The 25758-nt window shown below is 44.7% G+C and overlaps 1 protein-coding gene across 1 annotated transcript in view; it reads right to left on the bottom strand.

The window, feature by feature from the left end:
• The window catches only part of DCLRE1C (DNA cross-link repair 1C), a 31464-nt gene extending 5706 nt beyond the window's left edge, over positions 1–25758 (bottom strand). The window contains 11 exon segments of the mRNA XM_025853455.2: positions 3354–3408; positions 4338–4474; positions 6965–7066; positions 11194–11334; positions 11525–11597; positions 12207–12308; positions 12839–12894; positions 14747–14806; positions 19665–19749; positions 22146–22197; positions 25590–25758. Of these exon segments, the coding sequence (XP_025709240.1) occupies positions 3354–3408; positions 4338–4474; positions 6965–7066; positions 11194–11334; positions 11525–11597; positions 12207–12308; positions 12839–12894; positions 14747–14806; positions 19665–19749; positions 22146–22197; positions 25590–25698 (972 nt within the window). The 5' untranslated portion in view covers positions 25699–25758.

Raw genomic sequence — 25758 nt, 5'->3', positions numbered from 1 at the left:
TTAATAGATCTTGGTGAGCAGTGACCTTGGTCAAGTTACCTGAAGTCTCTAAGTTATTAGAGTCTTCATCTAAAAGTGTAAATGAGATAATGCATGTGAAGTGTTCAGCACCTGGCATATGTTTAACATTCAATGAAATTATCCATCACAAAGATGACAATGACAACACAAAAGATTTTATTCCCTTCTGCAAATGGGGAAACTGAGTTCTGAGTAATTATTAGAACCCAACTTTACCAAATCAAAAGAGGTAGGAACCCAGGAATTAATCTGTAACTCCATATCAAAATAAAGTGGCTACCTTACTTAAAACAGGAGAAAAAAGAAGACCCATTCATTCTTCAGGTATTTTTCATAAGCAAATTCTTTTGTATTTTCAGAGCAGGCCTGCAAACAGAAACTATTATTTACCTGCCCACAACCTATATGATTTGCATAATTAATTCAAAGTTGAGGCTGGTAGAAATCTGAGGCTACTTCTACTTAGAAATGAAGTGGCCACAGGAGACAAGAGACACCTACTACAGGGGCACCCTCCGTCCCTTGTACAAGCTGATCTCCTTACATCAGATGACTGCCTTAAAACAATTCATGAACACTGTCTATTCTCATTATCCGCAGGGGTTATGTTCCTTGAGATCACCGGGAATGGTGAATTAGCAAACAGTGAACCACTACTCCTAAGGGGAAGATAAGGTTCCTGTGAACCTCTGGTCACTGCATTTTTGTCAACCTATCAATGCATCACCTTGTTTTATGTATGTTTGTGTTTAAAGACACCAATTCAGGGAGAGCCTGGGTGGCTCGGTTGGTTAAGCCTCTGCCTTCGGCTCAGGTTACGATCCCAGGGTCCTGGGAGAGTCCCACATCTGGCTCTTTGCTCGGTGCGGAGCGGTTTCTTCCTCTGCCCCTCCGCCCCACCCTGGGCTTGTGCCATGCGTGCGTGCGCTCTCTCGCTGACAAACAAAATCTTTTTAAAAAAGACGCCCATTCCGTAGGTACTGTTGATTCATTACTACATACTGTTGATTCATTACTACTGAACTCACAGTCAACAGCACCATAACTCATCCCTGAACCAAGCTTATCAAACACATGGATTGTCTCCATAAGGCACATTCCAGCCTCTGTCCTTAGGAACATACACAGCACCTCAGCACTGCACTTGGGGGCCATTTTAAACAGTGAAACCCCTCCAAAAAAGCACAGAAATGTGTACAACACAGCACTAAACTGACTGCAAAAGGACCCCTGTTTACCCTATGAGCTCAGCGGAGAGGGCGGAGCACCCCCTTGTTCAGGGAATATGCATGTCCGGTGACTCCCATTTCTCACCACTCTGCTCGGCATGTCCGCAAACAACCATGCAGCGCTGCAACCATATTAATTTGGGGGTCACAAACAAATTTGAATGGGCAAACTTCTAAATAAGGAATCCACAAATAAGGATCAGCTGTATTTAGGAAAAAACTGACAGGAAATGATACTTAAATCTACTATTTACAGGGGCGCCTGGGTGGCTCAGTTGGTAAAGCGGCCAACTCCTGGTTTCGGTGCAGGTCATGATCTCAGGGTCATGAGATCGAGCCCCACATGGGGCTCTGCAGGGAGTCTGCTCGAGATTCTTCTCTCCCTCTGTCCCTCCCCCCGATCGAGTGCATGCTCTAAAATAATTAATTTTTTAAAATCTATTTATGTTTTTAAATATATTTCAATATGACCTATACTTAGGATAAGCCTATTAATTAGAGCACTTTTCAGGAAAGCCTGTCTCCTCCTCACCACCCTGAGAGAAGATGACCAAGCACAGCTCACGGGGACCCTCCATGTGGGTGACCACTAGGGCTAATCCAGGAGGCTTGTGGAGGGCCGACAGCAGGGCAGGGGGCGGGGGGGGGAATCATCTGCTTCATCTCTCTGCTCAAGCACCAGGGAATATCTCCTTCCTGAGGGGTAATTGCATAAAATCCCAGGAGGGCTTATGGGCCAGAAGTAGTCCTAAGTGAAAAAGTAAGGCCTACCCTCTTCCCTGATTAGATGCCTTCCCCATGGCTGAGACAGAGAGGATACTCAGCCACTGAGAGATCAAAAGGAAGGGACCCTGATGCTGAGCCAGATGCCAAACCAAAGACAAATCCCCAGGAGGAGACTCTGACAACAATCTGAGATTTCAGGATAAAATATAACTAAATTATACCATCACAATGAACTCCTTCAAGCTGCTGTCGGATAACCTATTTGTACCTGAAAGTTAAGGTCAGTTATTTAAGAGAGAGGTCACTGTGGTATTTTGATAATATGATAAAGAATCATTTACAATACTATGGCTGACTTGATAAGAATGCCACTACCTGGAGCTCTGGAAGAATCCACCTGCTCAAAACATTAACACGGCCACGGCTCACTGCTGCAGTGCTGTATCCATGTATCCCAAATACAAAAGTCATAGTTATCAGGGAAATCAAGTTTTAAGTGCCGAAATGGTCAAACTAAAATTATATGTGACTTTAAGTGTCATACGAAGTCTGATTTTATATACCTTTTTCTCCTGATACGTACATGAAATTACTAAAACTCAGCACTTCTAAGATGTTAGCATTTACTTTAGAAACACATGAGGAGTTTGCAAATACATTACACATATCAAGTTCCCACTCTAGTGAGTAGGTCAATTTCCTAAATAAAAAGGATCCTAACAATGCAACTTGATGAATTACTGAACTTACATCTGAAACTAATGATGTCCTATAGGTTGGCTAGCTAAAAAAAAAGAGAGAAAATAAAAAGGATCCGAATGAAACCATTTAATAAGCCTTCTTAAACTGAGTAATTCCAATATAGTATGTCCTTCCCAAGAACAAGGTCTTTATCTCAATCACCTTTGTACTTCCCCACTGCCAAATACCCAGGACTATTTTTTAAATAGTTTTTCAGCACAATCAAATTTTGGAAGAGGACAAAAATCTGGACAGCACCTTAAGGCTGCCCATGAGATTTCATCTGTGGTACTCCTTCACGTGAGATCTATGATCCTCTTATGACAGGTGAACAGAGCAACCGAAGCGGGGAAGTTAAAAATACATGCAGGAAGCAAGACGCAAAGAAAGCCTTAATCATCAGTGTTCTTCAACGTTTCGGCTGGAAACAGGTGATACTAGCCAATTTCCTCTGCACTCAGTAAACGCAGCTCATCTACTGACATGTTCCCTAAATTTCTTTAGGAAAAGCCACAGCAAGTCCTAAGCAGTAGAAAAAGAGACGCCTCTGGCAGTCAAGGGGTCTACTGCTGCCAACCATGACGGGGCTGCCAAAGCAGCTGGCAGCAGGGTTCTGAGTTCATGGGGTCCTCTTACCTCACTGTAGGAAGAATGAAAAGAAAAACAAGCTCTGTATGAACTCTCTCCAGTCCTAAAGGGAAATGAAAACACAAAATTACAAGGTCACGTGTCAAAACTAAGCTAAGTTCTAAATTTCATGCCTTCCCACTTAGTCTATTCCAATATGAAATCACCCCACACAATCAAGGGTCTCTCCCTGGGACAAGAGGGAACTTTTGCCAGAAATATTTGTAGACATTCTGAATACCCAATATTCAGGAAGTACTGCCAAAATATGATGATCGTTATGGTACTCCTCTCCTCCAGCAAGGGCTTCTGTGCCGCACGACGTCAGTTCCCCACTCCCTGACAAGCAAGGCGCCCTCACTCTCCGGCCATCTGACTGGAGTGGACCTCAGGAAACCCTGGCTAATGGTACTGGCCATTAGGCAGGTTTCGAAGTAGCACCTCTTTAAATAGCATTTAAATTTCGGAAATTATTGTCCACAATTAGAGTATATCCTCCTCTTTGGGTTAGGCTAGATTGCATTTAAACTAAAATTAATCAGCGCGACTGGGACACTGAGTCGGTTAAGCGTCTGCCTTCAGCTCGGGTCAGGATCTCCCGGTCCTGCGATCAGCCTGCGTCCGGCTCCCTGCTCAGCAGAGAGTTGGCTTCTCTCTCCCTCTGCCCCTCCCCTTGCTCCTTCTCTCTCTCTCTCAGATAAATAAATAAATCGTTTATTTATTTGACAGAGAGTGCGCAAGCACAAGCAGGCGGAGCGGCAGGCAGAGGGAGACGGAGAAGCAGGCTCCCCGCCGAGCAAGGAGCCGGACGCGGGGCTCAACCCCAGGACGCCGGGAGCATGACCTGAGCCGAAGGCAGACGCTTAACCGACTGAGCCCCCCAGGCGCCCCAATAAATAAAATCTTTAAAACGAAACAAACAAAATGCTAAAATAAATCAGATAAGTTACCTCAAAAGCAAGGTTTCTCTCAAAAGAGAGGTTGCTTTCTTACCTCACAATTACATTTGTTTTTCTGGTTCTTTCTCCAAACCACATAGTGGATGGCTTAATGCTGATTGTGTGGAGTGGAATTCTATTTTTGGAAATAATTCCACAAGGTAATTTATTCCATTGAAAATATTCCTCTGCCTGAAAGATTTCAGAAACAGAAAAGCAGTTCAACACTTTCAACAACTTTGTTTGTAGGCAGGGTCTCAAAAACAAATGTTTACAAGTTTACAGACATCAAACAAGAAAGTAGATGTAAGGAGACAATCAGATAATTCCAAATTTAGGACCACTCTGCAAAATGACTGACCTGGTCTCTTTGAAAATATCAATGTCCTGAAGAACAGCAAAAGGCTGGGGACTTGATCTACATCAAGAGACGCAAGAGGCCACTGTGACCGCAACACACACCTGACCTTCGCTCCGGATGCCCTGCTCCCCCCTCCACACGCTAAAAAGGACACCACCACCCCACCAGGGAAGAATGAATATGGGCTACATAACCAATTTTTGGAAAAATAAAGTTGGAGGAAAAAGTAACAAAAGTGTTTTTAAAAGGCTGAAAACCAGTGGTACTATTTTCCCGAAGACGTCACGTTCAGATCGGGTTTCCTGCGAAACCATTAGCACTCCGTTCCAATCAAAGGCCATCGGGGGCCTTCCCGTGTGGGGCCTGACGAGGAGCGGGCCGCCGAGGAGCGCACCGGGGCGCCGCGAGCTGTGAGCGGTACTCCTGAGGCCATGGGGCCGGGGGACGAAGCCACTCGAAGGAGTGTTCCAAGGCAAGTAGCCATGTGGGAAGCGACAGGAGGGACAGTTACAAATGCAGCTACTTTGTGGGACGTAAGAAAACTCAGGGCAAAGAGAAATCTGCCAGTTAAAAGATTTACGGGACTTGTGAGGATGAAAGGCTGCAAGTCCAACAAAAAAGGGACAAAACAGTTGCTATTCTGTACCTACATGATTTTATCCACCCGTGAATTCAGTGAGGATGTGTGTGTCTGTGTGCAGACACACAAACAAAAGGATGAAAGAAATTCATGACTCAGGTTATGATATGCAGCTTACCAATCACCAAAATAAGTTCTTACCTTACAGTTATCCTACGGTGGTCTGAAGGAGTATATTCCATGCTGTAGGTAAGAATTTTTTTTTTTTTTATGCTTTACTTTAGGGCTGAGCAAGTCTACTTTAGGTTTTTTTGGCGATGGAGCCAATATTACTACCACAATGAGTATCTAAATATATAAATGCAGGGCGCCTGGGTGGCTCAGATGGTTAAGCGTCTGCCTTCAGCTCGGGTCATGATCCGAGAGTCCTGGGATCGAGTCCCGCATCGGGCTCCCTGCTCAGTAGGGAGCCTGCTTCTCCCTCTGCCCTTCTCTCTCTGTCTCTTATGAATAAATATATATATACATATATATATATATGCAATGTTTACTAAAATAAAAATTACTCTGCATTTGAATGCTCAGATTTTTTTTTTTAAAGATTTTATTTATTTATTCATGAGAGACACAGAGAGAGAGAGAGAGAGAGAGAGAGAGGCAGAGGGAGAAGCAGGCTCCCAAGGAGCAGGGAGCCCGATGCGGGACTCGATCCCAGGACCTTGGGACCATGACCTGAGCCGAAGGCAGACGCTTAACCATCTGAGCCACCCAGGCGCCCTGAATGCTCAGATATTTTAAAATTTAGAGGAAAATCATGATCATGCAAAGCCCCACTTCTGAAGATCATGATTTAGTATTAGTGATGCTGAATGACTATATAAATTGAGAGGGAAAAAAATGTTAAGGGCAAATGCAAAATTTAATATCTGGCCTTTAGTAACAGAAGGGCATTTTTTTTTAAAGATTTTATTTATTTTTATTGGACACAGGGACAGACATAGTGAGAGAGAGAGCATAAGCAGGGGAAGCGGCAGGCAGGCAAAGGGAGAGGGAGAAGCGGTCTTCACGGTGAGCAAGGAGCCCGATGCGGGACTCGATCCCAGGACCCCGGGATCATGACCTGAGCCGAAGGCAGCCACTTAACCAACTGAGCCACCCAGGAGCCCCAACAGAAGGGCATTTAATAAGTGAAGGGAGTTCTATGGTGGCATTCGAAAATGAATTGCAAATGAGTTGCAAAAACACTAAAAACGCTCATTTGAAACTGGACCAGCAATACATAAAACCATTTCAAAGTCTGAGGCAAAGTTATATCTAAGTATCTCAAATGAGTACAAAAAAATAGTTTATAAATGTGCACATAGGTCACAAGTCTTAAATATAAGTAACAATGGATTTATAAATGTTTTAAGTTATAAGCTCTAACATATTACTAATTTCATTATAAATCCATTACTCATTATGTAATTCATTACAAATACACATGTATCAAATGCGTATGGATTTATTTCACAAAAAGACGAAGCGGGTCCGTGTCTGTTTCCTGCCACACCGTCTACGGCAACGGAACAGAGTGACGGCCAGCTGCATGGCCTGGGGTAATACTGCAGGGTCTCAGCCTCAATGGTCACATTTGTAAACTGAAGGGCCTAGAAAATGGGATTTCAGAGCTTCCTTCTGGACCTAAAATTCCATCTTCCATGCATCACACCCACAATAAGAAAAACAATTTACGCTGTACCTTCGGATGGCGACAGGCATGGATCTGAGTGCTACGGTCTGTTGTGAGATGATGAAGAATGTCCGGCATGTTTCTAAACATGTCCAGTCTGTCCACATGAATCTGAGTAAAATAACACATATAAGCGTATTATTTGAATTGTATTTCCTATAAAGAAATTGTTTAAGGGTAATGATGCAGGGCAAATCATCCAGTTAGTGAACTTTCTTCTTTCTTAAAACTTAGTTTTTGGCAGGGCGCCTGGGACCCAGCCCTATGTTGCGCTCCCTGCTCAGCACCGAGTCTGCTTGCCCCCGCCCCCAAATAAATAAAACCTTTATAACGAAATAAAACAAAACCCTAGTTACTGGCTATTTCAGTGCACATGGTATTCTGCCAGGATATCAACAGGCAAAGGACAAAGACCATATTCCCACCAGTCAGCACTAGTGCCTGCTGGTGGTGGTAATAAAACATTCTGGAGACTCAGTTGGTGGATTTTATTGAATCATGCTAACACAACTGACCCCAAACAACACAGCGGTTGGGACTACCAACAAAGGGACCCAGTCAAAAATCCCCATAACTTTCTACTCCCCAAGAACTTAACTACTAATAGCCTACTGTTGACCAGAAGCCTTACCAAAACACATATTTTGTACATGTATCACATACTGTATTCTGTAATAAAGCAAGCTAAAGAAAAGGTTCTTCAGAAAATCATAAGAGAAAATACACTTAGAATACTGCACTGTATTTTTTTTAATCAAAGAACAGCTGACCCACATTGTTACATTAGTTTCAGGTGTACAACACAGTGATAGACAACACTATAATTCTGTAAGTTCTATACGTTATGCTGTGCTCACAAGCGTAGACACCATGTGTCACCACACAGTACTGTGAATGATACAATACCACATTTATGGAAGAAAATCCATGTATAAATGGACCCATGTAGTTCAAACCCATGGTCAAGGGTCAACTCTACTGTCCTTCAATCCGTCAAGAGTCAGTCAACTCATATTTATTGTGCACCTACTGTATGTCAAGTTTTATTCTAAATACTGGGTATACTGCAGTGAACAATCAAGAATCACTGACTTGTAAAGACACAGCCCCAACATGCCATGTAAGTAAGGGCAGTTTTAGGGGGAACACAGCTGGAGTAGGAAGCAGACCCAGCATCCCCCCCTACCACACGCCCCTTTACAGGATTGAAAGGGGGGCAGGCAGATGCAGAAAAACAAAACAAAAAAACCATAGCCACCTTTAGAATTTTGAGGTTAACATATTTACATTGTTAAACTAATGTGTCAGTTTTAAAAGATTCTCTCCTTTAAAGTAAGTAACATGTACCTAAATTGGTATTAAGACTATGAAATGGCAGAAATAAGAAGTATTCTCTCTCGGGGCGCCTGGGTGGCTCAGTCGGTTAAGCGTCTGCCTTCAGCTCGGGTCATGATCCCGGGGTCCTGGGATCGAGCCCTGAGGTGGGTTCCCTCCCTCTCCCCATGCTGCTCCCCCTGCTTGTGCTCTCTGACAAATAAATAAATAAAATCTTAAAAAAAAAAGAAAAGTATTCTCTCTCATTTTGAAATCTGATTAACAGATTAGAATGATGTCAAATCACTGTGGTAATTAATACCAAGACAAGCATAAAAAGAATCCAACATAACTGCTTACTTATCCTGCGGCCTATCCCACTCACTCCCTGTTTACTAACAACTAACAGGAAGTAACAACAAATTTGCTTTTCTGGACTAAGGAGTAAAAAAGGGGTAAATTTTGAGGTGTACAGAGATACAGAAACTTTTATCCTCAATGAAGATAAAGAAACCTGAAAAAGTGCCAGAGATCACCTCTGAGGTCCCTTAGTCAAAAACCTTCCTGTTGTCCCTTTTTAAATTCCTCATCAGGGCGCCTGGGGGGCTCAGTCGGTTGGGCGACTGCCCTCAGCTCCAGTCATGATCCTGGCGTCCCGGGATCGAGTCCCGCGTCGGGCTCCCTGCTCGGCAGGGGGGCTGCTTCTCCCTCGGACCCTCCCCCATCTCGTGCTCGCTCGCTCTCTCTCATTCTTGCTCTCTCAAATGAATAAATAAAATCTTCCAAAAAAACTTAAAAAAATAAATTCCTGATCAATTTCAATCGCTTCTATCCCCTACAGAGGGACTCGGGCCTGAGGACTCACACCAGAGGGGCTCTGAGGTCACTGGGTCACCACTCAGGCTGCTCTCCCCCATCCCCTCCTCAGCCCATGGTCCCTTCCTGCAAGGCCTTCCCAGATTTCACACACATGAACATTTTAAGATTTTATTTATTTGACAGAGACACAGCGAGAGCAGGAACACAAGCAGGGGGAGTGGGAGCGGGAGAAGCAGGCTTCCCGCGGAGCAGGGAGCCCGATGCGGGGCTCAATCCCAGGACCCCGGGATCACGACCTGAGCCAAAGGCAGACGCTTAACCGACTGAGCCACCCAGGCGCCCCAACGAACATTTACAGTAAACACCGATTTGGGAGTGATAAGTGGCTGCTACCTTTGTATTTCATCAAGAGAGGGGAGGAGGTTAAAAAAAAAAAAAAAGCAGATAATAAAGATCAGTGTACGTGTGTGTGCGTGCACATCCACGACCTGTTGTCACTGTGATTTTAACACATGAAAAAGTGCTCCACATCGCTCGGCATCAGGGAAATCCAAATCAAAACCTCCATGAGATACCACCTCACACCCGTCAGAATGGCTAAAATTAACAAGTCAGGGAACGACAGATGTTGGCGGGGATGTGGAGAAAGGGGAGCCCTCCTACACTGTTGGTGGGAATGCAAGCTGGTGCAACCACTCTGGAAAACAGTATGGAGGTTCCTCAAACAGTTGAAAATAGAGCTCCCATACGATCCAGCAATTGCTCTACTGGGTATTTACCCCAAAGACACAAATGTAGGGATCCGAAGGGGTACATGCACCCCACTGTTTATAGCAGCAATGTCCACAATAGCCAAACTGTGGAAAGAGCCAAGATGTCCATCGACAGATGAACGAATAAAGAAGAGGTGGTATATATACACAATGGAATATTATGCAGCCATCAAAAGGAATGAGATCTTGCCATTTGCAACGACGTGGATGGAACTGGAGGGTGTTATGCTGAGTGAAATAAGTCAATCAGAGAAAGACATGTATCACATGACCTCACTGATATGAGGAATTCTTAATCTCAGGAAACAAACTGAGTGTTGCTGGAGTGGTGGGGGGTGGGAGGGATGGGGGGGCTGGGTGATAGACATTGGGGAGGGCATGTGCTATGGTGAGCGCCATGGGGGGGAAAAATTTTAACACCAAAAAAACAGGAATGACAATCTCAGAATGAAAGCAAATCCTTCTCAAAATGGAGAATTCACAACTTTATACCAATGTGTTTTGACAGACGGACTTACAGAAGAAAAACATTAAGGAAAGAAGGACCAAGGCAGTCAAGACTTATGAAGGGAGGGAGGGAGGCATTTTTAAAATTTCATATGCAGAAAAGCTAGATCTTTTTTATTTTACTGAATGACACTGTGTAGAACTAAGTTCTTGGCACAAGTTTGTTGGCTGGAGGACCTATGTTAAAAGGTACAAAACAGAGTGGAACTTAAATGTCCAGCTCGCTCCAGCTCTTTGTTTTATTCAGGGTCATTACCAGAACCCCATCTTATCTCAGGGGACAAGAGCAGAAGCCACAGGCCTGGCGGCCACACTCACACCCTGGGCTCCACGGCTCTGCCTGAGAGCCCAGCACCGAGCCACGAGGGAGGGACAGGTGAAATTTATTTCACTACTGGGTATTTATTTACCATTACTCCTGGCTCCCAGCCTGATCTGAAGCTTCGGAGCTCTGGGACAGTGCTTTTCACACACCTGGACCAGGACCCACAGTAAGAAATAGGTTTCCCAGGGCAACCCAGGACACACACGCATACACGTATGTAAACGCATGTGTCTGATTCTCTACCATAAGCAGGGGGAGAGGTGAAGGCATAGGGAGAAGCAGGCTCCCCACTGAGCAGGGAGCAGGCGTGGGGCTCGATCCCAGGAACATGGCACCATGACCTGAGCCAAAGGCAGATGCTTAACGGCTGAGCCACCCAGGCCCCCAACACATGCCCTTTCATAGGCTGCTTCCCTACTGCGGTCAGTTTTTGGGGGGCGGGAAGTAGGAGGAAGGAGAGGATGGAAGGAGCAATAGGAAAGAAAGAGCCATCACCATACCTGGACTCCAAATTCTTCACTAAGATTGGTGAATAAGTACTCATACCCATAAGCTGCTTTGCAGTTCAGCCACACAACATGGTATGGACTCCGAGTGATCCAGCTTCGAACCAGCTCTACAATTCCATTCAGACACTCCTCCTGCTCAGGAGTTTTAAAAGGCATTTAACACTTTTAAGAACATCACTCACCCTTTCCACTCCCAACAGTCACAAGTATTAATGCCAGTTAATTATGGGACAATTATGATCTGACATGTTATTCCAGAAATTTCCTACTAGAAATACAACCACACCCCGGTTACCACCCCTGCTTCTCCGGGGAGACTTACTCGACTAGGAATTTGATAAAATTTTGGATCACAGAAAGTAGTATCTAAGTATACACTCTGGATGTCTTTCACTCTAGGAAAAAAAAAAAACAATTGGTGTTAACCATCTAATGTGAAATAAAATATATGTAAAGTTTAAATTCTCACTAATCTTAGAGGGTGTGCCATTGAATTTGGAATTTTTTTGTGAAATCAATTTTGTTGGGAAATGATTTCCACACAATAAATTACACAGATTTGTAAATATGATTCAGTGAATTGTGACGTAAATTCACATAACTACTGCCCCAATCAACATACAGAAAGTTACCATTACCCCATTTCAAGAAGAAAATTCTGCTTTACTGTCATAAATATAATAAACTTCGATTTCTACCTGAAACCAAGGCTTGTATTTGGGGGAAAAGGAGCAGTAAAACTCTTTAGATGATTCAGTCCTCCAGGAATTACATGAAGTCTGGGACGCCTGGGTGGCTCAGTCAGTTAAGCATCTGACTTCTGATTTCCGCTCAGGTCACGATCTCAGGGTCATGAGATGGAGCCCCGTGTCGGGCTCCGTGCTGGGCGTGGAGTCTGGTTGGGATTCTCTCTTTCTCCCCCTCTGCCCCCGCCCCCCGATCATGCACGCCCTCTCAAAAAAAAAAAAAAAAAAAAAGGGAGGGAATTATATAAAGTCTAATACCTGCCCCCGGAGTGCAGAAGCTCCATCCTGGAAGCTTCTCCCTTTGCCAACCTGAAGTCTCCCGTGTACAAGACTGTTCCATTATTGCCCTGAAATAAAAACCTGAGAAAGAAATATGTCTTGGTGACAACATCCCCATAAAGCAAATACACACTAAATCCATAGCAAATGTTTCCTGCCGAACATAGCCACCTACAATACAGTATTAGTGGGACTTTAACAGCTCTACACCATACCAGGCACTCAGCCGCCACCTTTTCCCGGGGAGGGGGGATAACATAATGGAATACACTACTGCCTTTGCAGTAGGCATCCCCTGAAATGTGTCAGCACCTTCAACTACAGATCACTCCTGCTCATGGAGAGAAAAATCCTCCTGGGAGAGGAAAATGCAAAGCCAATGGAGAAACGGCCATGGAAGGCTTCCATTATAAGAAAGCCACATTTCTAACTTGATCTTCACCTCAGTCCCCCAAGTTCAATTTGGAAACAAAGATTACAGAAATTGCCATCTACATATTAAAGAAGTAATATCCCTACACATATTATTTTCTAGACCCTAAACATTTATTTCTACAAACACAATACATATCCACACATAATAAAAGGGCAAAATAGATGAGCCCCCTTACATAACTGATCCTGGACAATGACCAGCTGGTAAGAGAGTCACAACCACCTCTTCCTTCTAAAAAGAAAATAAAGAAAAAATAATAATAATAGAAGTTATCGTCAGGACCCAGCTCTCCTCAATAGAACAGATTCAGGTATTTCTCCAGAATGCGGTATGCCTCATCTCATTTCCTCACGCGCCAAATCCTGGAGACGCGTGGAATCCCCACCCACAGAACGACTGTTAAACACAGCGACAGTATAACCCAGCAACTCCACTCCGAGCTACACACACGAGAGAAATGAAAACGGGCATCCACACGAAAACCCGGGCATGAGTGTTCACAGCGGCACTGCTCCTACTATCCAACAAGTAGAAACCACCAAAATGTCGATCAGCTGACGAGCGAACGAACAGGATGTGGTCTCTCCATACAACGGAATGTTATTCAGGCCAAGGCAAGAGATGAAATCCTGACATCATACCACAACATGGATAAACCGTGAAACCATTATGCAAAGTGAAAGAAGCGAGTCACAAAAGACCACATCAGTACAAAATGTCCAGGACAGGCAAATCCTACAGACTTAGAGTAGCGGTTGCCATGGGCTGGGGGAGGGAGAAGTAGGGAATGAATGCTAATGGGTACAGGGTTTCTTTTTGGGTGATGAAAATATTTGAAAAATGATTGTGGTGGTGAATACACAACTCTGTGAATATACTAAAAGCCACTGAACTGTACATTTTAAATGGGGTGAACTGTATATGAATGGTATCTCAATAAAGCTATTATTAAACTAAAAAAAAAAAAAAAAAGCCTGATGTCGTCTGGGCCCAGGTCACCATTCTACATGTACTGTCTGTCCTAGTAGGGCAGAGCTCTGGGCCCGCTCGCTCGCTACCGGTAATGGCAATTCCTCCAGGAAGTCTAACGTCATTCATTCCGATGGCCCCCTTAGAGCAAGGGTCCTGTGGTTAGTGCTGGAGACACAATGCACGGAGCCACAGTGCATGAGAATAAACAAAGGACCAGCGTGGGATGGCCAGACTCTGGTCAACAGGAGCTGCCTGCTCTCTGGAGCCCTGTTTTGACAACGCCTTTCACCAACATAAGGCAGCGAGGCAATCAGAAGAGTCTGGCGTTCGCTAACTGAGGTCAGGACAGCGCTTAGGGACCTTCAGGCTATCCTTTTTAACCCGCCCTCAACTGGCCCTGCAGTCCTCCCTTGGTGAACAATTCGATGAGGACGACTTCACACACCTGATCTTCTCCAGAGAGGAGATGTGAAAAGTCAGCCTGATCCTGGTTAGACAACGGACACCCTTCAGAGTTCAACGTGTCGACAAAGCAGGTTATAACCAGGCCATGGAATGAATATTAACTAGATTTACCATAAAATAGGAAAATACTTCCTGGCCCTAGGAAAAATTTGAGGTAAAAAAAAAAAAAAAACGGTAGGTCCATAATCTTGATTATTAAACCAATACATTCACAACAGAAAAGTACCTGCTTCTAAATTTAAGGACAAAAAATATATTGGATCCACTTGGACACTGTTTCTTAAGTAAGAAATAATTCAGAAAAAAAGAAAATCACAAATACATATATTTGCTACAAAAGCACTAAGCACCATATTATATCCTGAATATTATAATAAACATAATAAACATGACAATGACATTATGTAATAATATCAACACTTGGAGTTCTCATCATTAGCAGGTAATACACTAAAAAGGAGCAATTCACACAGAAGTCTACCTTGTAGACTACTATGTAGAAAAGAAATACAACACAAATTTTTTTTTCCCTACAAACGCACCCAATTACTGTAACTTTCATTTATGTTAAGATGAGCATTCAAAATCACAGAGAAAAACAATCATATTATTAAATAATTTTTAAAAAATTAATAGTTTTACTTACCTCGCCTGATGCTTCATCGACTAAAGATATCTGAGTAGGAGTTTCAATTTCAATGGATATCTATTAAAATAAGAGATCATATGTACATCATACCAAGTGTTTTCAGTTTTTCATGGATTTACATAACTTTGCCATCTCAAACACAAAAAAGGGACTTAGAAGAAGTTACTAAGACTCTTTGTGTAACAATTTCTGATTTTGCGATACTAAACGTTTTAGCAGCTTAAAGACTTGATAGAGCTAAAGGAGTGCCTCTCCTGTGGCTGACGTGGCAAAGTGGATTAAATGCCTCCTAAACTTGCATATCCTTTGACCCAGCAATTCTATTTCCATGAATTCAATTTTTCTCCCTTCACCTCCCCATCCCTGTCCTCCCACTGCCCTCTCCCCTCTGAACTTGAGTCTCAGTAACACACGTGGCCATGTGCTCTGCATGCTTAGGTTTCGCGCTGCAGAATGCAGCCTGGATCCATCCACGAGGTGCTGGCCTAATTCACAGATTTGGGCTGCGGCAGAGGGCTCCAAGGTGGCCTGGCCCACTTTACTACGACAGCAACTCGCGTAAGAGGCATTCAGTAAGTAGCTGATGAATAAATTAACGTAATTGTTCATCTTTTCAGTCCACTGATATCCTAAAACTTACAGTGACTGAGATTTGGGTGTTAAAAATACCCTTGCATTCCGGGGGTGCCTGGGTGGCTCAGTTGGTTAAGCGTCTGCCTTCGGCTCAGGTCCCAAGTCCAGCTCCCTGCTCACTGGGGGTCTGCTTCTCTCCCCCGCTCATGCTCTCTCTCTCAAATAAATAAAATCTTTAAAAAAAAATATCCTTGGGCGCCTGGGTGGCTCAGTCTTTAAGCATCTGCCTTCGGCTCAGGTCATGATCCCAGGGTCCTGGGGATCGAGCCCCGCATCAGGCTCCCTGCTCGGCGAGAAGTCTGCTTCTCCCTCTCCCACTGCCCCTGCTTGTGTTCCCTCTCTCGCTGTGCCTCTCTCTGTCAAATAAATAAAATCTTAAAAAAAAAAAAATCCTTGCATTCTGGAATAAACACATTGTATTCACAAAGCGCTTATTTATTACTGTGAGATTCAGTTAGCTGCCACCTTAATCAGGATGTTCACATGATCATACATGAAATGGCCTTTCTCCCCGTTGCCCTATCATTATCAATTCTGCCAACAAGGCTGAGCAGCCTATCTCTTTACTATATCCCTCAAAAACTCATCCAGTATGGGGATTATTTGTCCTTTGAACATTTGGCAAAATGCACCTATAAAACCATCTGGACCTGGGGCTTTATTGAAGAAGAGATCTTTGTTGTTTTAATTTCTTCAATGTTTACTTATGCAAGTTTTCCACTTTTCTTGCCTCAATTTGATATTTTCCTACTTATCCAGATATTTATCCACTTTGGCTAAATTATTGAATATACAATCATTAATTTCCAATAAATGCACTATTAATAGTTTTCTGTTTATCATTCTGTATTTTTATATGCATCTTTTTTCTGACTATTATAAAAGTTTAACAAAAAAGTTCAATATGAAAATGCACATGACCTGATTTTTATATTGTAGTAAAACAGGTGGAAGCAGTTGATTTCTTCTGATGAACACACCCATTGTTTATACTCGTTCCAAGGTTCCTAACATGATGAGACTATTTCCTTGTATTACCACCATTCCAATATTGTTCTGTTGCCTACTAGTTGCCATCTCCACACATCCATCTATCACAAGATTCATAAACGGATTGAACATCCACAATATTTCTTGGACATGTCTGCCATTTAATTTCAATGATAATTTCCTGTCCATAAATTTTTTCAACTTGGGAGGGTGAGCTTTGCTCATGGTGTCTACCTGGTGAGCTCAAAGATGCCTCCAGACGGAATTCGTGGCATCCCTCACGCTCCCACAGTAGGCCCGGCATCTTCTTTTTCTAATCTTGGCAGAAATCTCTCTCTATTCCTCTAAAGACGAGCTTTTACTTTTGTTAATCTTCCCTTTTATTTTCTGTGGTAGTTGTCAGTCTCTGTATCACTAACTTGTCCTTCTACCTTTATTACTTCCTTCTTCCACATAACCTTGGATTTGCTTTGTTGCTCCTTCTCCTTATTACTGAGTCAAAGACTCAATCCATGTAATTCTGGTCTTTGTTTTCGAAGAAATGTACTTAATGCTGTCAATTTCCCTTCATGTGCTAATTTAGCTGTGTCACACACATTTTGACGTGTCATGTTCTCACCGTCCATCAGTTCTAAGTATTGCATGTTTTTCTTTACAATTTCCTCTTTAACCTAATGGTTGCTTATTATATGCATTTAGTTCCTATATACGTAGATGATTTTAGCTCTCCTTTTATTTGTGACTTCTAGCATCCATTGCATTGTACTCAGAGAAAAGATCACGAGGATTTCCTACTTCTTTTGTGCCACAGTGCATGGTCAATTGTTGTAAATGTTCCATGTATACCAAAGATCTTTTCCCTTTGGGTGCCTCGGATTGCTATTAGTTCACATTTATTAATCATGCCCTTCAAATCTATCTTATTTCCTGCCTCCTTCCTCTTTCAGTTTCTTTTCTTTTTTTTTTTTAAGATTGTATTTATTTATTTGACAGAGAGAGAGAGAGCGCACAAGCAGGGGGAAGGGCAGGCAGAGGGAGCAGCAGACTCCCCAGTGAGCAGGGAGCCCGATGCGGGGCTCGATCCCAGGACCCTGGGATCATGACCTGAGCCAAAGGCAGACGCTCAACAACTGAGCCCCTCAGGCAGGCCCCTCTTTCAGTTTCTGAGAGTGGTGTGGAAAGTGCTCCAGCTACGACTGCTGAGCTGCCTCGTGTCCCTCAGACTGTGAGGTGGCCTTGCACCCCATCAACTTAGCTGAGCTGGAACTGTCCCACAAGTCCTTTCCACGTACACCTCCAGGTGGCGCTGGCCCCAAGAAACATCCGTGTGAGATCTGAAGGCCAAAGTGAACCAGCAGCTGTGTCGTAGCGCTCGGCCGGGCACCAGCAGTGCTGACAGCGCGTGTACGTGCACCTGCTGGCTCAGCCCGCAGACAGGCAGGACTGCAGCAAGCCCACCTTCGGCTGCGTCTCCTCCTTCAGCTTCTCGAAGGCCTGGGCCAGGAGTGTGGAACTCAGTGGCAACGGGGGCGGGCTGCAGCACTAGCCAGGCTGGAAGGAGTGAGACACAGACAGCGGTCCCAGGTTGTCCTTGTGGGTTCCAGCCCATCTCTGCCCTTCTCCGCTTCGCTCTCAGCTCCGCTTGCCGCTGCTGGCCGGCGGGTCCACAGCAGCTTCGGGCCTAATAGCAGGCCAAGGTTACAGCCTCGATGACGGCTCACTCTGGGGAGTGGGGATGGACCCCAGCCCAGCCTGAATGTGCCACCCGTGCACCAACAGGGGGTGCAGGCACTGGATGCCCCACACTGGGGCACATTCTGCAGAGAGAGCAGTGCCCCCGCTGGGAGGAAGTGGCTCTTCCAGCCCGACAGAGGGTGGCAGTGGCTGGTCCTGGTTTTTATTGTGGTTGTGGGGTGGGGTGCCTGGGCTTGCGTGGTTCAAACTCCAGGTCAGGGCCAAGGGAGGGGTAGGCTTTTTTTTTTAAGATTTTTTTTATTTATTTGACAGAGAAAGAGAGAGAGAGAGAGAGAGAGCACAAGCGGGGAGGAAGGGCAGAGGGAGAGGGAGAACCAGGCTTCCTGCCGAGCAGGGAGCCCGATGCGGGACTCGATCCCAGGACCCTGGGATCATGACCTGGGCCGAAGGCAGACGCTCAACCAACTGAGCCACCCAGGCGCCCCAGGGCTTTTTTTTTTTTTTTTTAATCAGCTTGCCCAAATGTGGGGCAGAAGTGGAAAGAGGAGGAGAGAGCTGAAAGCTGGTAGCAGGCAAACATCAAGACTCTGACACTTCCCAGACTTCTCTGCCAGTTCCCACGATGACCTAAGGTTTAACCCACAGAGTGCACCCTAACTGCATTCCCCCCACAGTGGTTCTCTTTCTCTGATCAAGCACTTGGGGGATCAGTGAGGACTGCATCCAGTTTGAGACTATTCTGTCAAGTGCATGTTAAGTTCCTATCTTCTGGATCCATTGTTCCTTCTGACAGTAAATAACATCCTCTTTGAAACAAGATCTCCTTTTGCCTTCAATTCTATTTTGTATGACATAAAAACTGCCACCCTGGCATTTTTAGCTTCTAATTGTTTAGTACATCTTTGCCTTTTTTTGTTTTTTATTTCCATTTCAACCTGCATTTATCCTTTTGTTTTATCTAAGTCTCCTGTAGACTAAGAGTGGTGGAACTTTTTTTTTTTAACCTAAACTGAGAAAATTATATTTTGAGCCGGAGTTGAATTATACCCATATTTATAGTAATTACTGTTATAATAGGACCTTTCCTGGCATCTTTACATTTTCCATATGCCATTCTTTTGTTTCTCCCCTTTACTATCTGCTTTCCATTGAACAGCTCCACTTTATTCTGTCAGATTCAAAGTTGTCCACTCTTTTCATTCCAGTTGTTATCCCTTTATCATAACCCATAAGATGTGTTCATTTTTCCTAAATTATGTCATGACCTAAATAAAAGGATTTGTCAATTGGGTTACACATTTTACACTTCAAAGTATTAAAATGCAACTTAGCAAGAGTTAATGAGATTAAACCAACAAAACCAAGACCCAAGATCAAACTGCTGAGGGACAAGAAAAACAACTCTGCAACAGTAAAATGTTGGCCTCTTCTACGCTGATGAATTTCAAAGACTAAACATCAACACTGTAACTAATGTGGATAAATGTAGCGTAGGAGGAACTGGGCTTTGAATAATTCCAATGCTTTGTTTAATCGACCTCGAAAAATATTTCCCCTTGAGAAAAAGAATTGGTGTCATTCAAAAAATAAAACTTACGATTCGTTTCTCCCAAAATTTGTACTTCGGGCTAGTTAACAACAACTCTTTAGTAACAGGTGAACAGTATAAGTAAACCTTCAAGCTGAAAGGAAGAAATTTAGAAAAGCTGTGTCAGTACAATCCACAGCGAGCCACTGGGTGACCAGAAAATACATTTCATCACGTATCAGTTGTCTCAGATCATTCAGACACTGAGCTGGCCCACCAAGTGTTAGAGCAGTTCCCAACATGCCAGCACCTGTGACTAGCTAGGTCCCATCAAGACCACAAAGAGGGGGGCGTCTGGCTGGCTCAGTCGGTAGAGCGTGCGACTCTGGTTCTTGGGGCTGTAACTTAAGAGCCCCACATTTGGTGCAGAGATTACTTAAAAATAAAAAACTTTTTTTCAAGATTTATTTATTTAGAGAGAGAGAGAAAGAAGAGGGGGAGAGCGCACGAGCGAGGAGGAGCAGAGGGAGAGCAGAGGATCCCAAGCAGACTCCCCACTGAGCGCGGAGCCCACATAGGGCTCAATCCCACAACCCTGGGATCGTGACCTGAGCTGAAATCAAGAGCCAGCCGCTTAACAGACTACGCCACCCAGGAGTACCCCCTTAAAAATAAAATCTTAAAAAAAAAAAGAAAAAAAGAAAAGAAAGAATGCAAAAGGACAAAGGGGAAGAAGCAGATGAGAGAAAATACTGTGCCTCTGGCCTCCTCAAAAGGGTGTCCCCTATCACTCTTAAAGACACATTTGCACATGATCAGGTATGTCTGGAAAGATACCACCTCTCAAGAACGAAAGAAGTGGGGAACAGAAGACTTCTGGGTTTTACTTCATATAAACCTCTTCTGTTTTTTAGTCAGGAAAAATCAATTTCAGAATAAACTTTAAAAATTCAAAAGCAAAGTTCAGAGGTTAAGAATACAGTCTGTGGTGGACCGTATTTTCTAAAGATGGCCACACTAATACATACCCCAACCATCCACGCTCTGTTTACAAAACAGATATGGAAATCCGTCCATTGACAGAAGGGGTCTATTTTAACCTCCCCTTCAACCCATTTTGTAATTGCCTTAGCCAACAGAACGTGATGAAGGCAGGCCGCAGGACTTTGGAGGCTATGTCTCCAGGGCAACATGGCTACCTGCTAGCTCTCCCTTGGGACATACACTTTCTAAGCCCCAAGTCTCCATTTCAGAAGTTCGGCTACCTTGAAGTCACCATGCTGAAGAGTTTTGTAGCGACAGAGATGCCCAAAAGCCCCAGGTGCCTGATTCTTCTCAGCCTTGGTGTCAAACACTGAATGAATGGGCCTCCAGATAATGGCAGCCCCCACAGGACACCCAGCCAGGCAGAAACCAGGGCCCGCCCCCACGACTGTGCCCTGTCAGCGTTCCCGACCCACAGAAACTGAGAAAGAAAACACGTGATCAGTGGATTTAAGTCACTAAGTTTTGGGGTGATTTGTTACGCAGTAACAGATAACTAACATACAGGCTCCAAAATCAGACAGACCTGGTTGAACTCCTGGTTCTGCCACTTACTGGCTGTGTGACCTTGGGCAACTAATTTAACCTCGATGGTTCCTCAGTTTCCTCGTCTGCAAAATAGAAATAATAACGGTATCTATTCAAAAAATTATCAAGAGGATCTAATGAGGATGTTTGCTCCGAGAAGCCAGGGATTTTCATCTGTGTTGTCACTTTTATATCCTCACCGTCCAGGACAGTGCCTGACTCATCACAGGCACTCAAAGAAACTGTTTAATCAGTACCTCGTGCCTGGCATATACCTAAGTACTCAATGAATATCAGCTACCATTTATCACGAACACAGACTAGTGACAGCACTTTGCAGAGAAGACTGACATCCACTGGGTCAGAAGTTAGAGAGTCAACAGGGCTCTTTCCAATACATGGCTTGAGATTTTGGAATGGACATTTAGGCAAAAGCGGGCTGTAGCAAAAGGATGCAGTCGTTTGGCTTAAAGATCCAAAAACATACGACTGTCTTCACAACAGAACTGCGCGCGCGCGCGCGCGCGCGCACACACACACACACACACACACACACACACACACACAGAAATGAAAATGAACACACTACTGCTACACCCAACAGCATGATGAATCCTTTTACAATCAGAATGTTAAGTGAAAGAAAACAAACAGAAGGGTCTATTCGGTATTATTCTACTTATACAAAGTTCACAACCAGCCAAAGCTAAACCATGATGACAAAAAGTCAGGATACAGTCAGTTGCCTCTGGGAGACAAGCGCTGACTGGGAAGGACGGGGATGGGGCTCTGTTCGGGGACACTGGTCCTATTCTATTTCTCTGTCTAGGTGGAAGCTTCAAAGATGTGCTCGCTTGTAAGAGTTCATCTGACTGTGTCCCGTTATGATGTATGTACTTTCCCGTGTGGAAGTCATAGCTCAACTAAAATGTTTACTTAAAAAACACACACACACAAATAAGAAGCAAAATCAATTACCTGCACTCCAACCTTCTTTTCAAGGTAGGGGCTCTTAATCCTTTCATATGATCTAAAAACAAAAGAATCAAAAATCATAAGCACATTTTTTTTTTAAAGATTGTATTTATTTATTTATTTGACAGAGAGAGACACAGCGAGAGAGGGAACACAAGCAGGGGGAGTGGGAGAAGGAGAAGCAGGCTTCCCGCTGAGCAGGGAGCCCGATGTGGGGCTCGATCCCAGGACCCTGGGATCATGACCTGAGCCGAAGGCAGATGCTTAATGACTGGGCCACCCAGGCGCCCCAGGACTTTTTTTTTTTTTTGGAGAGGATTCCTTAGGCCAAACAGTTGTCTGTTCTTTTCAAGCTTCTTTTTAAGAGAAAATATATGAGAGGTTCACTTTTTTTTTTTAAGATTTGAGAGAGCGAGCATGCACGCTCATGCGGGAGCGGGGCAGGGGGTGGGATGGGGGCGGGAATCTTGAAGCCAACTCCCCACTGAGCAGGGAGTCCAACACGGGGCTGGATCCCATGACCCCGAGATCACGACCTGAGCCGAAATCAAGAGTCAGATGCTCAACCAACTGAGCCCCCAGGCACCCCAAGAGGTTTACTTTTATAAAAGAACTGATTCCTATGGGCTATTGGCTCTTTCTTCTGCAGGTGACATGCATCTGAAAACAGGCCAGGAACCATGGAAAGCTGACCATCTCTGGTCATCATTTAAAAGGAGAACAATCCCCTCCATCTTAGGACAGAGTCTAAATAGCTCTGAGTAGCCACAGAAGAATGAGCGACCAGATACTCATTTCAGAACTACTTCCAGCACTTTCCTTATGCTCTTCTTTCATTTTAATCCAACCATCCCTTGTGCCCCACTCTATGTGACCCATTCAGTTCCAGGCACTGGAACTCGTTCAGGCTTAGGCCAGCATAAGAAGAGTTTCATTCTCTTCTCAGCCTGCTCTGACTGCTGGGTTGAAGGTATTTCTATCCACACAGGCCCGCTTCTCAGCCCTGCAAATTAACAGATACAGAAACACGGCCTTTAAACATATGGTGCATTCTAAAACATTCTGAATCTCCAGCATGGGTAGGACTAGATGGCAGTGACCACACCTCAGTTTAGATGAATCAGACCAATCCTAATTATTCGAATTACCACACACACACACACACACACACACACACTTGCACGCGCGCCCTCAACTTACCCGTGGTAATCCTTTCTTAACTTCAGAGAAAACAAGGCAGTCACCACATCCCCCGCGGCAGACCGTGACCAGACATGTGCCTGCCCCCTCAGAGGGTAAATCTCCTCAGATCACTCCTGATCCAGGCTTGTAGGGCCTACGGGGGCATCCCTGGGCAGGGCTTCCGGTTGGGATTTCCAAAGAATTTGCGCCACGGCAAAAAAAGAGGCTAAATCAGGACCCGGCTCTATGCTCCCAAACTAAATCAGCAGGCAGCACTCTGTGGCTGCTTTAATCAAGACGGCCCAGGACCCCAGCCCCCTCCAAGACTGCCAGCCAAAAAGAACGTGGGTCAGTTTACTTGGTGCTGCGAGGACTGCACCCAGAGTCTCCTTCCCAGGGCCTTTTTCCTTTTGCTGAACCAGATTAGGTCACTGTAAATTGTCCCCTAAAGGGGTCTTCTCCAACCCTGGGCCACTCTCTCAGGCCATGGGTCTCCTCTTGTCCTCCAGGCCTTACTGATGCTTAGCAGAGCCTGCCCTGAGCAGAGCCCGGGATTCCAGATGGTCCATAAACAGGACTGAGTGGGCCATGGAATGAGATGTTCTATCAAAATGTGATGTTAATGCATTTATGTGATTTTTTTCTACCAAAAGAGTCCAGAGATCATGTCAGATATTCTGTATCAGTTGGTTCAGACTGACATAAAATACCACAGACAAGGTGGCTTAAACCACAAAATTTCTTACAGTTCTGGAGGCTAAATTCCAAGATCAAGGTGCCAGGGTTGGTTTCTGGTGAGACTTCTCCTCCTGGCTTGCAGACGGCCCTTCTTCAGTGTGTGTGGAGAGAGAAAAATCTCTATTCCTCTTTTTATAAGGCCATCAATCCTAACGAGTTAGGACCATGCCCTTATAAGCTCATTTAAATTTTGCCTCCTAAAAACCCAATCACCAAATACAGTCAATAGAGGGTTTGAGCTTCGACATATAAATGGGGGGGGGGGGGACAATTCAGTCCACAAGTCCACAGCACATCAAAGAAATACGTTTCTCACAGGTTAAAAACTACCAGTAAGCAGTGTGGGAAATTTCTGAAAGCAGAAGTTGAGTTCTTGCCCTTGATGAGTTTATATTCTGGTTGAGTAAACACTCACATATCATGAGAGAACAGGAACAGTTACTATAAACTGCTCAACAATAGGGAGTCAGTTTCTTGCTTAACTTAACAAACTAACGATCATGATTTCAGATTCCTTTAGACGGAATCCTTCTCCAAACTCACTACTTGTAAACATAAAGGGCAAGCCCCTACGCCACACTTCCAATCATGGCTAGCAAATTTTGAGTTCTGAAACTCCAGTGAGGCTCAAGACAAAAGGTAAAACAGAGGTAGCCTCGCCCAAGAGGAGATTCACAATGAAAAAACATTCTGGAGACTAAGTAGAAAGACCCCCAAAGAGGCTCACAGTGCTATTTAGCAAATCGAGAAAGTCCAGATTTATCCTCATTAATGAGAGGAAATTCGTAGGTCACAGCAAAAAAGCAGAGGCATTTCCCAAAAGCAGGAACTTCGGCGTACCAGATGTTACGCATGGCCAACGGTTGCAAAATGAGTGCTCCTCCAGCTCTGGAGATTGGCTAGAACGTTTTAGAGACCCTCCAGCCTCAGCTGGAGCCTCTAGCCTCCAGGCCTTATCATCAGGGCCTAATCCCTAACTGTGCGCAGCTGCGAAATCTTAGTATTCTGGTTGCCTCACCTTCAACTAAACTTTAACACTGGATGTGGGCAGAACACCTAAGAGGAGGGGGAGCTTGCACTTCACAGAGCTTTCAGACAGGATGTTTGAGTGTGTGTGCATGCGCCTGCTTGATAATAAATGTTGGGGTGGTGGGGTAGGGTGGAATTTCATCTGAAACTTGCCTTCTTTGGAACATGGAAGCGAAGATGTGGAGGAAGAAATAAGTAACAATCCTCGCTGACCTCTGACTATTCGCAGCTAGGCGAGCTACCAAGAGAACCTTAAGTTACGCCTGGTCAAACTGGCCCGGGTGGTTGCGCCAAGTTTCGGTTCCGTCCCGACGTACAGAAGAAATAAAGCTTCAGAGACGCTGAAGAGCCAGGCTGAGACAAGGTGCACCTGCTAGTCTCGGCCCCGGCCTCCCGAAGCCTGCTCGAGCCGCTCGAGCCCCCCGGGCGGCTTCCCCGCGGGGTCAGAACCCGCGCCGCCCGCGTCCCTGGGGCGGGCGGCGCGCCGCGTCCACTCACCCTTGTGGCAGTGGGACAGGAAGTAGGCGCGGGCTTTCAGGTTCTCCCTGTCGAAGCGGTCTATGGAGATGGTCGGGTACTCGGCCATCTGCCCCATGAAGGAACTCATAGCGCCGGCACAGCTCGGCCGACCGGTCCACACGCCGCGGGCGGAAGCTAAGGTCTTCCC

The sequence above is a fragment of the Callorhinus ursinus genome, unplaced genomic scaffold (genome assembly GCF_003265705.2).
Source record: "Callorhinus ursinus isolate GAN/ISIS: 27379988/994484 unplaced genomic scaffold, GSC_fseal_2.0 scaffold36, whole genome shotgun sequence".
NCBI classification, from domain to species: domain Eukaryota; kingdom Metazoa; phylum Chordata; class Mammalia; order Carnivora; family Otariidae; genus Callorhinus; species Callorhinus ursinus.
Note: the sequence above shows the minus strand (reverse complement) of the source record. Positions and strands in the feature narration are given on the sequence as shown.